Source organism: Balaenoptera borealis, assembly GCF_965194805.1.
Source record: "Balaenoptera borealis genome assembly, chromosome: 12".
Lineage (NCBI taxonomy): Eukaryota > Metazoa > Chordata > Mammalia > Artiodactyla > Balaenopteridae > Balaenoptera > Balaenoptera borealis.
In genome coordinates this window covers 39,176,321-39,188,369 of record NC_138869.1, presented here as the reverse complement: position 1 = coordinate 39,188,369, position 12,049 = coordinate 39,176,321, and the positions used below count along the sequence as shown (strand labels likewise).

General features: G+C 50.1%; 1 protein-coding gene across 9 annotated transcripts in view; it reads left to right on the top strand.

The window, feature by feature from the left end:
- The window catches only part of CACNA1D (calcium voltage-gated channel subunit alpha1 D), a 320,332-nt gene that overhangs the window by 275,582 nt on the left and 32,701 nt on the right, over positions 1-12,049 (top strand). For 6 of the 9 annotated variants that reach the window (XM_082347969.1, XM_082347967.1, XM_082347965.1 and 3 more), the window contains 7 exons: positions 3,658-3,702; positions 4,113-4,241; positions 6,796-6,861; positions 8,543-8,634; positions 9,524-9,683; positions 10,253-10,380; positions 10,519-10,615. In XM_082347969.1, coding sequence (XP_082204095.1) covers positions 3,658-3,702; positions 4,113-4,241; positions 6,796-6,861; positions 8,543-8,634; positions 9,524-9,683; positions 10,253-10,380; positions 10,519-10,615 — 717 coding nt within the window. The remainder of the gene's footprint in view (positions 1-3,657; positions 3,703-4,112; positions 4,242-6,795; positions 6,862-8,542; positions 8,635-9,523; positions 9,684-10,252; positions 10,381-10,518; positions 10,616-12,049) is intronic. The other 3 variants (XM_082347972.1, XM_082347971.1, XM_082347973.1) reach the window with 1 other exon arrangement.

Here is a 12,049-nt window from a genome sequence, read left to right as displayed (position 1 = left end):
GCTCCGTTTTGCTCCTTCTTCGATGCCTGTTTGTTCCTTTAATGGAGAAATGATCCAGCATCATATTCTCCCTAACCTGGGAAATGGCTGTTGCTGACATTTAGTCTTTCCGATTATCATTATTGGCGGGGAGGCAAAACACTTGTTTAGAAGCAATGTCTGCATTGTTATTACTTAAGAGCACGTACAAAGTCAGTAGGGAGGTCACTCCCAGGGACCTAAGAATTGTCCCTGACTTGTGTACCCGGGGTGGACCAGGTGGCCCGCAGCTACACTCAGCCTCTTGTTCTAAATCCACGGTCAGGTTGTTCAGCCCTCCATGCTGTATGCTAACCCTTTTCTAGGGACCAGGTCTCTGGTTTCTGGAGACAAACTCAGCAATCCCAAATACAGAAGCCTTCCATCCCAGAGGTGTTACATACCAGGTCAGAAGTAGTCAGAGAGAGGCTCCCCAACAAGAACTCTCCAGGATGCCTCAGGGTAACTGGTTTGCTTCCTGTCTGAATTGGAAAACTGTATCCTTTCAGCTTTTCTAGGAAAAGATGGGAATTAATGCATAAATGCAGACTGATCCCTTTGCACTTGGGAAACTCAGGGCTCATTTGCCTTCTGTAGTTGCAGGGGGTTGGCCCAGAGCCTACATTGCAAAAGCCTGCTTGGGAGCCCTGTGGGAAGGAGCTTTCCAGACTCTGGCACATAGTTTGGCTTCCTAAGGCTGAGGGTCCATTTCCCTGTAGGATTTCCAGATGAAGACTGTGGCATCTCGGGAAGGAGTTAACGAGGTCATCTAGTCCAGACCCTGGGATGACACTGGAATTCCATCTATTGAAACATCATTCATTCGGCCCCTAGTGCTGTTGTTGGAAAACTCCCTGGGGAGTGAGACCTTCCCTAGTCTCACAGCCTCTGGGGGGGTCCTGCGGTTGATCCCAGGAGTGGCAGCTGGCTCCTGGTCCATCTCCAGCCTTCACCAGCTCCCTGTGTATCTGAGCCTCCTCCACCCCTTGTAAGGAAGATGGGGATGGCAGCTGCTCTCTTTGCATCCATCTGAGTACTGAAACCTCATCAACTCCAGAAGAACCCATTGCTTAGCTGTAACAGCCTGCATGGGCTTTTCTGGTGGTCGCATTCTGTGTGGCCCCTCCAGACCTAAAGGGAATGAGCTGGTAGGGGTGACCAGCTGAAGACATGGCCCAGCTTTACCCTGGCCTTGGGCTGCTGCTCTCGGCTCTGGCTGTATGTTGGAACCACCTGGGAAAGCTTGGGGCCACCCCAGATCAGTTAAATAAGAAGCTTTGGGGTGAGAGCCAGGCATCAGAGTTGTTAAAGATCCCCAAGCAGTTCCAGTTGGTAGCCCAGGGTGAGAGCTGGCCTGCCCTTTTCATCAGGCTGGCGTTTGTAGTTTAGGCAAAGCCATCCTCAGGGTCCCTCCATTTGTAAGATATTTTGGCAACTTGCACTTTCCCCCAGTGCTACCAGTGACACTCTCCCCTGCCCAGTCCTCCCTGCCCAGTGAGGCACGTGGGGGGGTGTCACAGGCTGCACTGGGGGTGCACGCAGCCTGGTGTGCCATTTGCTCTGTCCTTCCTTTCTTGCGTGTTGTGCTGCCTTGTCCCTCCACAAATGCTGTCTTTTCCTCTTCTTTGTTTTTTTTGAGCAAAAGACTACCCACGGTTTCAAGTTCATAGGCCAAGATTTGTCATACTTCAAAGATAGCAGTTGAAAAAGAGATGTGCCCTTCAAAAGTCAGTTTGGCTGCTAACTTTCTCATGTCATAAGGGGAGTGTAAAAGGTCTGTCAGACTTGGCGTGGGCTAGGGAGGGGCCAGCAGAAGAGGCTTGGGCCAGGTCATGGCCAGAAAGAGTGTCTTCCCTGACCACCCGGCCTCCTTATTCTCTTGTAAGTCCAACACACAAGTTATGGACTTTGCAGAAATATACTATAGAGTGTTCTGTCTTATGCACACTCTGGTCCCCTTGAGCATAGGCAAGTGCGCACACACACACACACACACAGATGCCCCCTCACACTCCAGCTGTATGGGTGAGACTGGAGCCTCCTGCACACAGCCCTTAGGGAGTTGGTGTGGGCAAGCATGAGAACTTGGGAAAACGAATTCCTTCATTTGCTAAAGTCATGAGTTAAAAACCATAATCTGTCCTTTTAAGGAGATGTGATCCCTTTTGAGATGAGATGATAGAAGGAATGTAAAAAGAGTGACCAGGCTTTGACCAACCCCTTGCAGAGGTCACATTCCGAGCATCCCAGGCGAAGCAGGGACTCCTTTTTAACCCCATCAGAACCCGTTAGTCCTGGCTTAGTAATCTCGTTGAATTTCAGCTGTGATTTGATGTGCCCAAACTCCTTCTATTTTATGAATTTTATAGAGTTTTAGGTTTGATCTCAGGAGGCAGCCATTGACGAGAGTGAGACTCCAGGGCGGAGTGTTTCCTTTCCCTGTGTCTCCCGGGAGGAGAACCCATCAGATTAGGGTGTGCATCCGTGCGTGCACACACATCCCTTAGCTGTACAGGCCCACCGTGCAGAGAGGCTCCCTAGAGCCCTGGAGAGCACCCAGCAGTTCTGGGTCCCCAGTCAGAAGAGCCTCCTTCCTTTGTTGCCTTCTGGGTCGACCAGCTGCTTCAGCAGAGGTGACCCCACTGAAGGGGAAAAAAAAAAAGGCCGTCATTTCCTGACTCTTGTTCAGCCTTTACTGTTTAATTTAAAGATGCCTCCTGATATTTGTGAGTTGGCTTACAACCTCTTTGCATTCTCATAAACACTTACTGAACCTCTAATAAGTGCCAGACACCATGCTGGGCACCGAGTGGAGTGAGGCAAGGTCCCTGCCCCCTGGGGGCTCACAGACTGAGTGGGGAGGCCGGTGACCACAGGGCGACAAGGGCTGGGATTCTGCACCCTGGGGCCCAAGTGACAGGAGCCCAGCCAGACCTCGGGTGAGACAGCACTGCGGAAGCTCAGGGAACGCTGGTGCTGAGCTGCTTCTTCCCAAGAGTCACCCAGAGCTGAGCCTTCTTGGTGGGGCAGCGAAGGCTTCTGGAGGGAAACCAGCCCCTCTCCCGCTTGCCCTGACTCAGCCTGCCCAGCTCCTCGGCAGCCCCGCCAGTGAGGGCCCATCGGACGCCCGCCGCCCGGCTGCGCGGCCCCAGGAGTAGAGTGGGGCGGGGGAGGTCTGTGGACCGCAGGCGGCTGCCGCTCTGCCCTGTTTGGTAGTCATCCCGTTCCTCGGGGTTAGGAATGGCCCGCCTCGGAGCAGTTAGCTGCTCAGACCCACAACCCTGACTGAAAAAAGAGGACCAGTCTTCCCACGAGAAGCAGAATCCCACTCTGCATTTCTGTGCTTGGGGACAACTGAGGCCTTGCAGCGTTGTCTTTTACTGGATGTCTTGCAGTCTTGAAACATCATGTCCTGGGGTGTGAATTAGAAAGTGGTCGTGTCTGAGCCTGCATCAGTGGCTGCCCACCCACAAGTCCAGTTGCAAGCAGTTCCTGTGGCATTTCCTCAGGGAGGGAGCAGATGTGTTATCCTCAGACATGAACCACAGATTTTTTTTTAAAAAAAGGGGGGGACACCCTCCTGAACCCTTGCTTCCTTCCCAGTTCATTAATACATTTTCAATCTTTGATTTCTTAAAGCCAACTGAAAGTGAAAATGTCCCTGTCCCAACTGCTACACCTGGGGTAAGATCAGTGACTAGTCTCCAGGGGCTGGGCCTTTTCCTTGACTCTATTTGGCCATGTCGAGTTCTCCGCTAGTTGTTCTGTATTCTCCATGATTGTCCTTCCAGAACAGTGTCTGCAGTGGTTTGCATTCATCACCAGTGTCCAGTACTCTTGACCAGCCCAGTGTCCTCTTAACACACTAGACCACGTGGACATGCATGTGCTGTGTGGACACAGGGTTTCCCAAGCCCTGTGTTGTTAGCATGTAACTTTCCCTTTCATATCATGCTTTTTAAGGTGAAAAGGCCCTAGAAACACATCTTTAATTCTTACCTCTGCCACCTCTGTTTGCATCTGTTGCTGTTTTTCTGAAAGTGTTGCATGTTCTACTTTCCATTGGGTTTGACCTCTCCGTGATAACCCTTCAGAACTCTGAAGAGAGCAATAGAATCTCCATCACCTTTTTCCGTCTTTTCCGAGTGATGCGATTGGTGAAGCTTCTCAGCAGGGGGGAAGGCATCCGGACACTGCTGTGGACTTTTATTAAGTCCTTCCAGGTAAGAGCCATGCCAAGGGCTTCTTTGTCTTCAAAGAGCATATGTAAGTTAGTGCTTGTCCCCTGCTGTGGAGGATCCAGACTCCCTTCTGCAGGACCACTGTGACCACCTAGGTCCAGAGAGGACCTGCAATGCTGAGGAGACGGGCCCAGCATTGCTTGGATAAATCAAATAGGATTACTTGCTTAAGGAAGCAGAAGAGAAAGCAGTAAGGCCTGCAGCTGAGAAATCTGCAGCATTTCTGAGATGGGTAGATATACGGGGCTCCCCGCACTCAGTCCTCCCCAGGATGCCCGGGATGAATGCTGATGTCTGAGAGAGGGAGGGTCCCAGCCGACCCCTGGAAGCCTCATAAGGCTGCGGCAGTCCTGTCCGTTGGCTAATCTAGATACAAATCAGAGACTACTTGGCCTTGGCCAGCACACCATCCTCCGTCCTGGGTTATCCAGTGCCTGGGAAGATTACAGAGTGAAGGGCACCTAGGTATAAGCCAGGTCCCCCTTGTCATCTATGGCTTTCCAGCCTGGTGCAGGCTGGTTCTTGGCTGTTCCAAACAGAACCCAGCTTCTCCTGTACCTTCCAGCATCCCACCCTAGATGTTCTGGTCTTCTGGACTTACTCCGTTGGGGAGGGGGGCACAGATTCTTATTAAGAGGTGCACTGCATGGGGGAGTTTGTAGATGTGCACGAACTTTAGAAAATGAGTCATGGATCTTCGTTTCTTTATCTTTTGACTTTTTAATTCAAAAGTAGTAAATGCTCACATTAACAAATTAAGTTATTCGAAGATACACAAAGAACAACCCCATCGGCTCTGAGGAAACTGGTGTTAATATCCCAGGAAACATTTTTCCACAGTGGGTAGAATTTTAACAGGTAAAGAGGAGAAGGGTTGGCATCTGGGGAAGGAGGTAGATCCAGAAACTCAAAGAAGGGAAATCGCAAGTCCTGTTGGGGAAAATGAGACTGTAGGGGGAGCCGGGATGCAGCTCTGAGAGAGGCAGGGCAGGTGGGGGCCTCGAGCAGGTGAGCCTCGGTCCTGGAAAGGGATTAAATCCTAGACGGTTGCTATTAATACAAAGTACCAACATTTGTGAATGAACCGCTATAAAAATAGAATGATTCAGGCAATAATGTCATTCTTACATTAAACTTTGTTTTAAAAGTTTTGGTCACTATAAGATGAATTCATGTCACAGAGACATGACCATACATGACCATTCATGTCCATAAAAATTGAGAAACTATGCCAAGAGAATTCTTAAACATTTGCTCGTCTAGGGAGAAAACGCATACTGGTATGGCAAGGACAGCCTGAAACTAACCCTGTGGGACTCTGTTAACCAGTCCAGTTGTCAGGATGGTGCTACTGCACTGGGCCAAGCTGGCAGTCACAGATCCAGAGCTGGCACAAGTCGGAAGGCTTTTTAGCCACTGGGTTTCTGATGACCTTTCTCAGATAGGAGAGCAAGTGGAGGCTTTATGCATGTGAGCTTGGCCTTAAGTTTAACAATCTGGGCACTCCCTGGAGGCGTGCCAAGCACACAGAAATCTTCTGTCACTTGAGATGAGGGAGACAAGCAGTTGAGGAGCCTTGGATTAAAAGACCAGTGGTGGGCCTCCGTGGTGGCGCAGTGGTTGAGAATCCACCTGCCATTGCAGGGGATGCGGGTTCGAGTCCTGGTCCAGGAAGATCCCGCATGCCACGGAGCAACTAGGCCCGTGCGCCACAGCTGCTGTGCCTGCGCTCTAGAGCCACTGAGGCCCACGCACTTAGAGCCTGTGCACCGCAACGAAGAGGAGCCCCCACTAGCCGCAACTAGAGAAAGCCCGCGCGCAGCAACGAAGACCCAACGCAGCCAAAAATGAATAAATTAAAAAAAAAAAAAAAAAGACAAGTGGTCTGATCCGACACATGTGCTTATATTTGATGTTCCTAAGGAGAGCCCAGGCTTGGTGACCACACAGCTAGCTCCTTTTCTTCCCTGGCCCAGCCCCCAGCTCCGCGGTTCTTTCAGAAAGAGTGCATTTTAAGAAAGGTGTCTTGCTTTCTACAGCCACAGCCAGAAAGTGGTTCTTCCCCTCTGACCCAGTAATTCCACTCCTAAGGCTTCACCCTAAGGAAGTACTTAAGCAGATGCAAGGTGATTTTGCATAAAGATGTTCCTTTGCAAAAGAGCCCCTTGCCCCCACCTCAAACACGCCCACAAAAGAAAGCGGAAGCTATCTAATTGTCTAGCATGTTGGAATTGTTTCATCAAGTACAGTAGTTTCTGAGAGCGACACTGTTTAGGATTAGGACGCACTGTTAACAACTGTGGAAAGCACGTCGTGCCTGCAGCTTCGTAACCCGAGGTGCGCGTGGGCTGCCGTCCTCAGGGCTGAAGCCGTGCTGCTGGGCTGGGGTTTAAAAAGCTCTTCCTCACTATTGATGTCCTTTCAATATAACGTGGAAAAGAATAGAGTGTGTGCCCCACGCGGGCCTTCAGTCTGCCCCCAAGCCATCCGGGGGCACAGGATGCGCGCGCTGAGCCAAGCGCTGCTTCTCTTCCAGGCGCTCCCGTATGTCGCCCTTCTCATCGCCATGCTGTTCTTCATCTACGCGGTTATCGGCATGCAGGTATGCCCCAGCACCTCTCCCCCGGGTCTCCTTTGCTACGTCGCCCCAGATCTGTGGCAGGCTGTACCTCGGCCAGGTCGACTGGAAAGACAGGTCATGATTTTTCAGCCAGACGCCTTGGCTGCTAAAGAGCTATAAAGATGAAAAAGACGTGGCCCTGCAGGAGAGAGCCTGTGCCAGCGAGAGCCGGGCTCAGAAGGGCAGGGGGAGGTTGGAATATGTCAGAGGAAGCTGGGTTTAGGGCACTCCCCACCCCCAGTCTGGGTCTGAGGGGAGCCAACTGATTGAGGAAACCCATCGTTGATTGTAGCAACAGCAAATGCTGTACTGAAAAAAGCCATAATTGTCCTATTTTCTACATCAAAGTTGCTAAGAAGATACTGAGTGATACAAAAGTCTGTTTATCATCTGAAAGCATTACAAACTATTTCTAGATGTTGGGGCTGAACTGGAACCATTATCTTGCCTCAGAAGCGCCCCTCTAAAAAGAAGCGTGAAACCAGGCTCTTCTGTGGCCTGGTCCTGGCGGAGGGGCTGTGGGATGCTCCCCAGCTCCTCCTGAGGTGGGGAAGGGGGGATAGGAGCTTCCCTAACAGCTGAGCCCTAACACAGAGTGGGCGGGGAGGGGGCAGCGCCTCCTGGAGGAGAGGGAGGTGGAGGGGCCTGTGGCCCTGGACCTCCCCAGGGTCCCTCTGCCACGCTCTCTGCTGGTTCAGGTGCAGCCTTTCAGGTAAGGGAGGGCTGTGAGTGAAAAAGAGGTGAAGCATTCCCGCAGCAGAGAAATGGTGGTACGTGCTTTTTAATTCTGAAGCCAGAGAAGCATTTGCAAGTGACTAGGACTTTTACCAGGGGGTTTGAACGAAGAGGCAGTGTGCTTGAGCCCCTGTAATTTAGCAGCTTGTGACGCCATGGGCCTCACAGGGTCTTTTATGCCATAACGTCCTCATATAAAACTTAAGTGGTCGCAGAGAACTGGAAACCGCATCTCGCACACCACGCCCGTGTTCACTCAAGAGTCTTTGCCGGCCATCAGGGTCTTCGAAAATGTCAGTCTGCTTCTGTGATCCCCACAAGTGAAGAATTTACTGACTTCTCCTGGCCCTTAAGGCAAAGCCCACCCTCCTTCCCATGGCCCACCGGCCCCCCATGCTTGTCTGCAGCCTGGTCTTCGGGCTGTTCGTCACACTCACGTTCTTTTCATTTCCTGGAGCCCCCGGGCCATGTCGCCTCTGCTCCTTTGCAGGTCGTGCTCCCTCTGCCTGGAGCATTCTTCACCCTCCTTGTCACCTGACTGGCTTCTCCTTCCCCTTCAGTTCTGGGCCTTAACCTCTCTGAAGGCCTGGAGGCCTTCCCTGACCCCAGCCCCCAGCCTCGGGGATCCTGTGAGCCTATTCTGTGCTTCCCTGTTGGGCTGGACCAGCCCAGCTCCCATCTGGAGAGGCTGCCTGTCTGGTTACTTTTTGCATCCCTTCCGCAGGGTAGGAACTCCTTGAGCTGAGAATGTGCCCAGCGGTTAGCACAGAGCCCAGCATATCTTAGTGGGATGAATAAAGTGTCAGGCACTCTGGGTATTGACCAAACTTGAGTTCTAAATTCACATATGGAGGGGTTTTTTTTTTCTTTTTTTTTTTTCGGTATGACAAAATCTTTTCTTTTTTCCCCTAATAATTTCTCTCTCTAGATGTTTGGGAAAGTTGCCATGAGAGATAACAACCAGATCAACAGGAACAACAATTTCCAGACCTTTCCCCAGGCTGTGCTGCTGCTTTTCAGGTGACTGAGTCCAGCCCGGAGCAAGTCTCTCTGGTTCTGGGCTCTAGAGCAGCAGAGGACCCGGGTTCTTAAAGCAGTTGGTCATGGTGGCCTTTTGTATTTGTTGGTTTTGTACTATTAAACAGACACGGTAGCATTTTAGTCACAGAGGAATTTTGCAGGCTTTTGGTCATTCCCATTGTGATTGGCTTAAGGTTTTCCTCTTGGGAGTGAGTAGGTCTACTGAGCCGCCGAGAAGGTATGGGGTATATGCTTACACATGGGCGCGTGTGCTTAAACAACCAGGAAAATGAAAATTTAGCAGGAATGTAGAGGCCTTTTGCACAGTCAGTGGGGAGCATCCTGAGATGTGCAATTTCAAACTTTATGGGATTGTTTTTAACTCCATTTAATAGCTTTGTAAACAAAGCGCCTTAAAGTGAGAGAACTTTCTAGAAACCATACAAGCAAGTCCTAACGACTGGAGAGCAAGTTCTTTGTAAGTTAGATAGTTTCCAGTTCTTTGCTTTCAACAGAATGAATGGGGATCTAATCAAGTTGTCAGATGTTAGGTCATTAAAAATAATAATTGTTTAAAAATCGTAGCATAAGCGTTTAAAGGAGAGAAGACAACAAAACAAACATCCCTTTATACAAAAAGAATTGATGTGCTTGTATCAAGTGACTGATATAAATCAAAGGGAGTTGCAACAGGGCCTCCCTTAATGATACGTAAGTTGCATTTGAAAATAAGTAGGAATTTCAGTGTAGGAATTTTCACTAAATCCAACTGGCTTTCCCCCCAAAGTACTTAGGTTTTGGTCTAATTAAAAAAATTTTTTTTTCTTAAAATTTCTTAAAGATCTAAGCCTCAAATGCCTTCTTCGTTTCTTTGCTTAATCTAAAAAAGGTGTGCGACGGGGGAGGCCTGGCAGGAAATCATGCTGGCCTGCCTCCCGGGAAAGCTCTGTGACCCCGAGTCCGATTACAACCCCGGGGAGGAGTACACCTGTGGGAGCAACTTCGCCATTGTTTATTTCATCAGTTTTTACATGCTCTGCGCATTTCTGGTAAGTGATCAGAATAGCCACCCCACCACCAATGGACACCTATTCATGTAGCATTTGGGATTCAGACCAATGACGTTGCCCCGTCAAATAGCTGTGGGGTGTTTTATGCTGATGAGCAGTCTAGACTCCACTGGGCCGTCAAGGTTTTGCTGAGCAAGGCCTGTGTTACTAGCAGCTTTGGTGTGAGCAGGGGTTGGGTGCTCGCTAACAGGCTTCACCACCCCAGCTTCTTAGGGCTGCTGGTCCCTTTATAAAAATCTCAAAGCCACTGCACATAGTAGCGACTTACGAGAGTGAGTTATTTGGTGGCAAATTATAACACTGCAGTGTGTTTCAAAAGGACAGACAGTACATTCCCCCCTGCCCTCCCCTGGGCCTATACCCAAACCATTTTGGAAAGCTAGAAGTCTGCCTTTTTCTTAAACATTCTCCAGAATGAAAGATTTTCAGCCTCTCTAGGAGAAATGGGTCCAAATGTCTTGTGACCCTTATAACTAGGAAGCACTCACTAGGGTTGAACCCAGCTCATCCCAGTACAGCTGAAACTCCCTCTCGATTGGCTTTTACAGATCATCAACCTGTTTGTGGCTGTCATCATGGACAATTTCGATTATCTGACCCGGGACTGGTCTATTCTGGGGCCTCACCATTTAGACGAATTCAAAAGAATATGGTCCGAATATGACCCCGAGGCAAAGTAGGTTGAAAAGAATTCCATCTGGCTTGTGTGGGCTGTTTCTGGATGTTGGGTGTGCTTTTCTGTGGAAGGTGGGATGGACCGAAAGCCCAGGCCTGCTGCTGCTACCCTGCACCTCATGCCGTACTTTGTCTCCAGGGGAAGAATCAAGCACCTGGACGTGGTCACTCTGCTCCGCCGCATCCAGCCCCCCCTGGGGTTTGGGAAATTGTGTCCACACAGGGTAGCCTGCAAGGTAAGTGTCCTGTTGGCATCCCTGACGGCCTCTCTTGCAGGGACTCCCTGCTTTAGTCAACAAACCCTTACTGAGTGACGTTCTGTGGAGGCACTGGAGATGCCGAGATGAATGACCTGTGGTTGCTGCCCTTGAGGAGTTCTCAGCTGTGTAACTCTTAGGTCACCCTGTCAGCCAACAAGAAGAATAGGAAGGGAATTGTGTAATTTGTCACTGGGTAGAAGGAGGGGATGGTGACATCTGCATCAGGTCCAGCAGGAGAGAAGTAGGAGTTTGTCAGAGGGGGAAGGGCATTGCAGAAAGGGAGCCCAGACGTGGAGGCAAGAGAATGGGGAGTCGGTGTGGCTGGAACGCAAGAGGAGGTGGCAGAAGGCCTCAGGCCCAAGCTGAGTGTAGCTGCGAGGAGCCTTCTGTGCTATGCTGAGTCCCATGGAAGAAACAGGAGTAGACGTCCATTCTAGAAGGTTGACTCTTGGCAGTGGAGAAGTGAACTAGGGACAGGAGAACACCCAGGAGAGCTGTTGCATTATCTCCCTGTGAAGTACCGAGAGCCAGAGGGAAGTGGGCATGGAGAGGAGGGGATGGCTTAGGGATCTACTTAGGGAGTAGAGTGGAGAGGACTTGGTGGCCTGGACATTTCCTAACTTGTGTGATGGTGCACACAGTGACGTGCCCCTCGTGTGCATCCGGCGGTGGCGTCTCAGGGATGGATTCAGATCTCCTGCTGAAACCGCACTCCTCCTCGGACGGGACTCGAACCCGTCCACACCTCAGATTGAGACTTGAACCCACAACTCCTGACTTAGGAGGGGACTTGAACCCACTGTCTCTTAGTTAAAACCACTCACCTGGTGTCAGGACTTACTGAAACTCAGGTTCTTTTGTCTCGATGCAGAAAGAATTCAGCGTGAGGCAAAGTGGCCGGCAAAGAGTGAGTTTCTTAGCATAGGATGCTTGTGAGAGATACAGGCGGGCAGGCAAGGGAGCGCAGCCCCGAGAACAAAGAGGGCTACATTTTCATAATCAAAGGAAAAGGGGGTAGGGGAGAAGATCGCCCTCTTCCTCATTTTTGGCTAGACGTCAAGGCTTGTATCCTTAGTTCCTCTTTTAACCCTTGATGGTCTAACCAGGACTGTCATGGCGCTCTTTACATGACATGTATATTAGCAAAAGGGTGGTAACATATACTAAAACATGGTAATTCATCTCAGGTTTTGGTATAATGTCCCCTTTCACCTAGTTTCTTTCCCCTTTCATCTATATTCCTGTCTTGGCTACACGCAGAAATGCAACTCTTCAAGGACCATTAATTCCCTGACTTCATATAACAAGATTCAGATCTCATATCTATTGTCTTGTACTTTAACTACATATGTAGATTGTTGCTTGGTTACTGGATTCTTTTCTTGAGTTGTCTCCCACTGCTTAAACAGT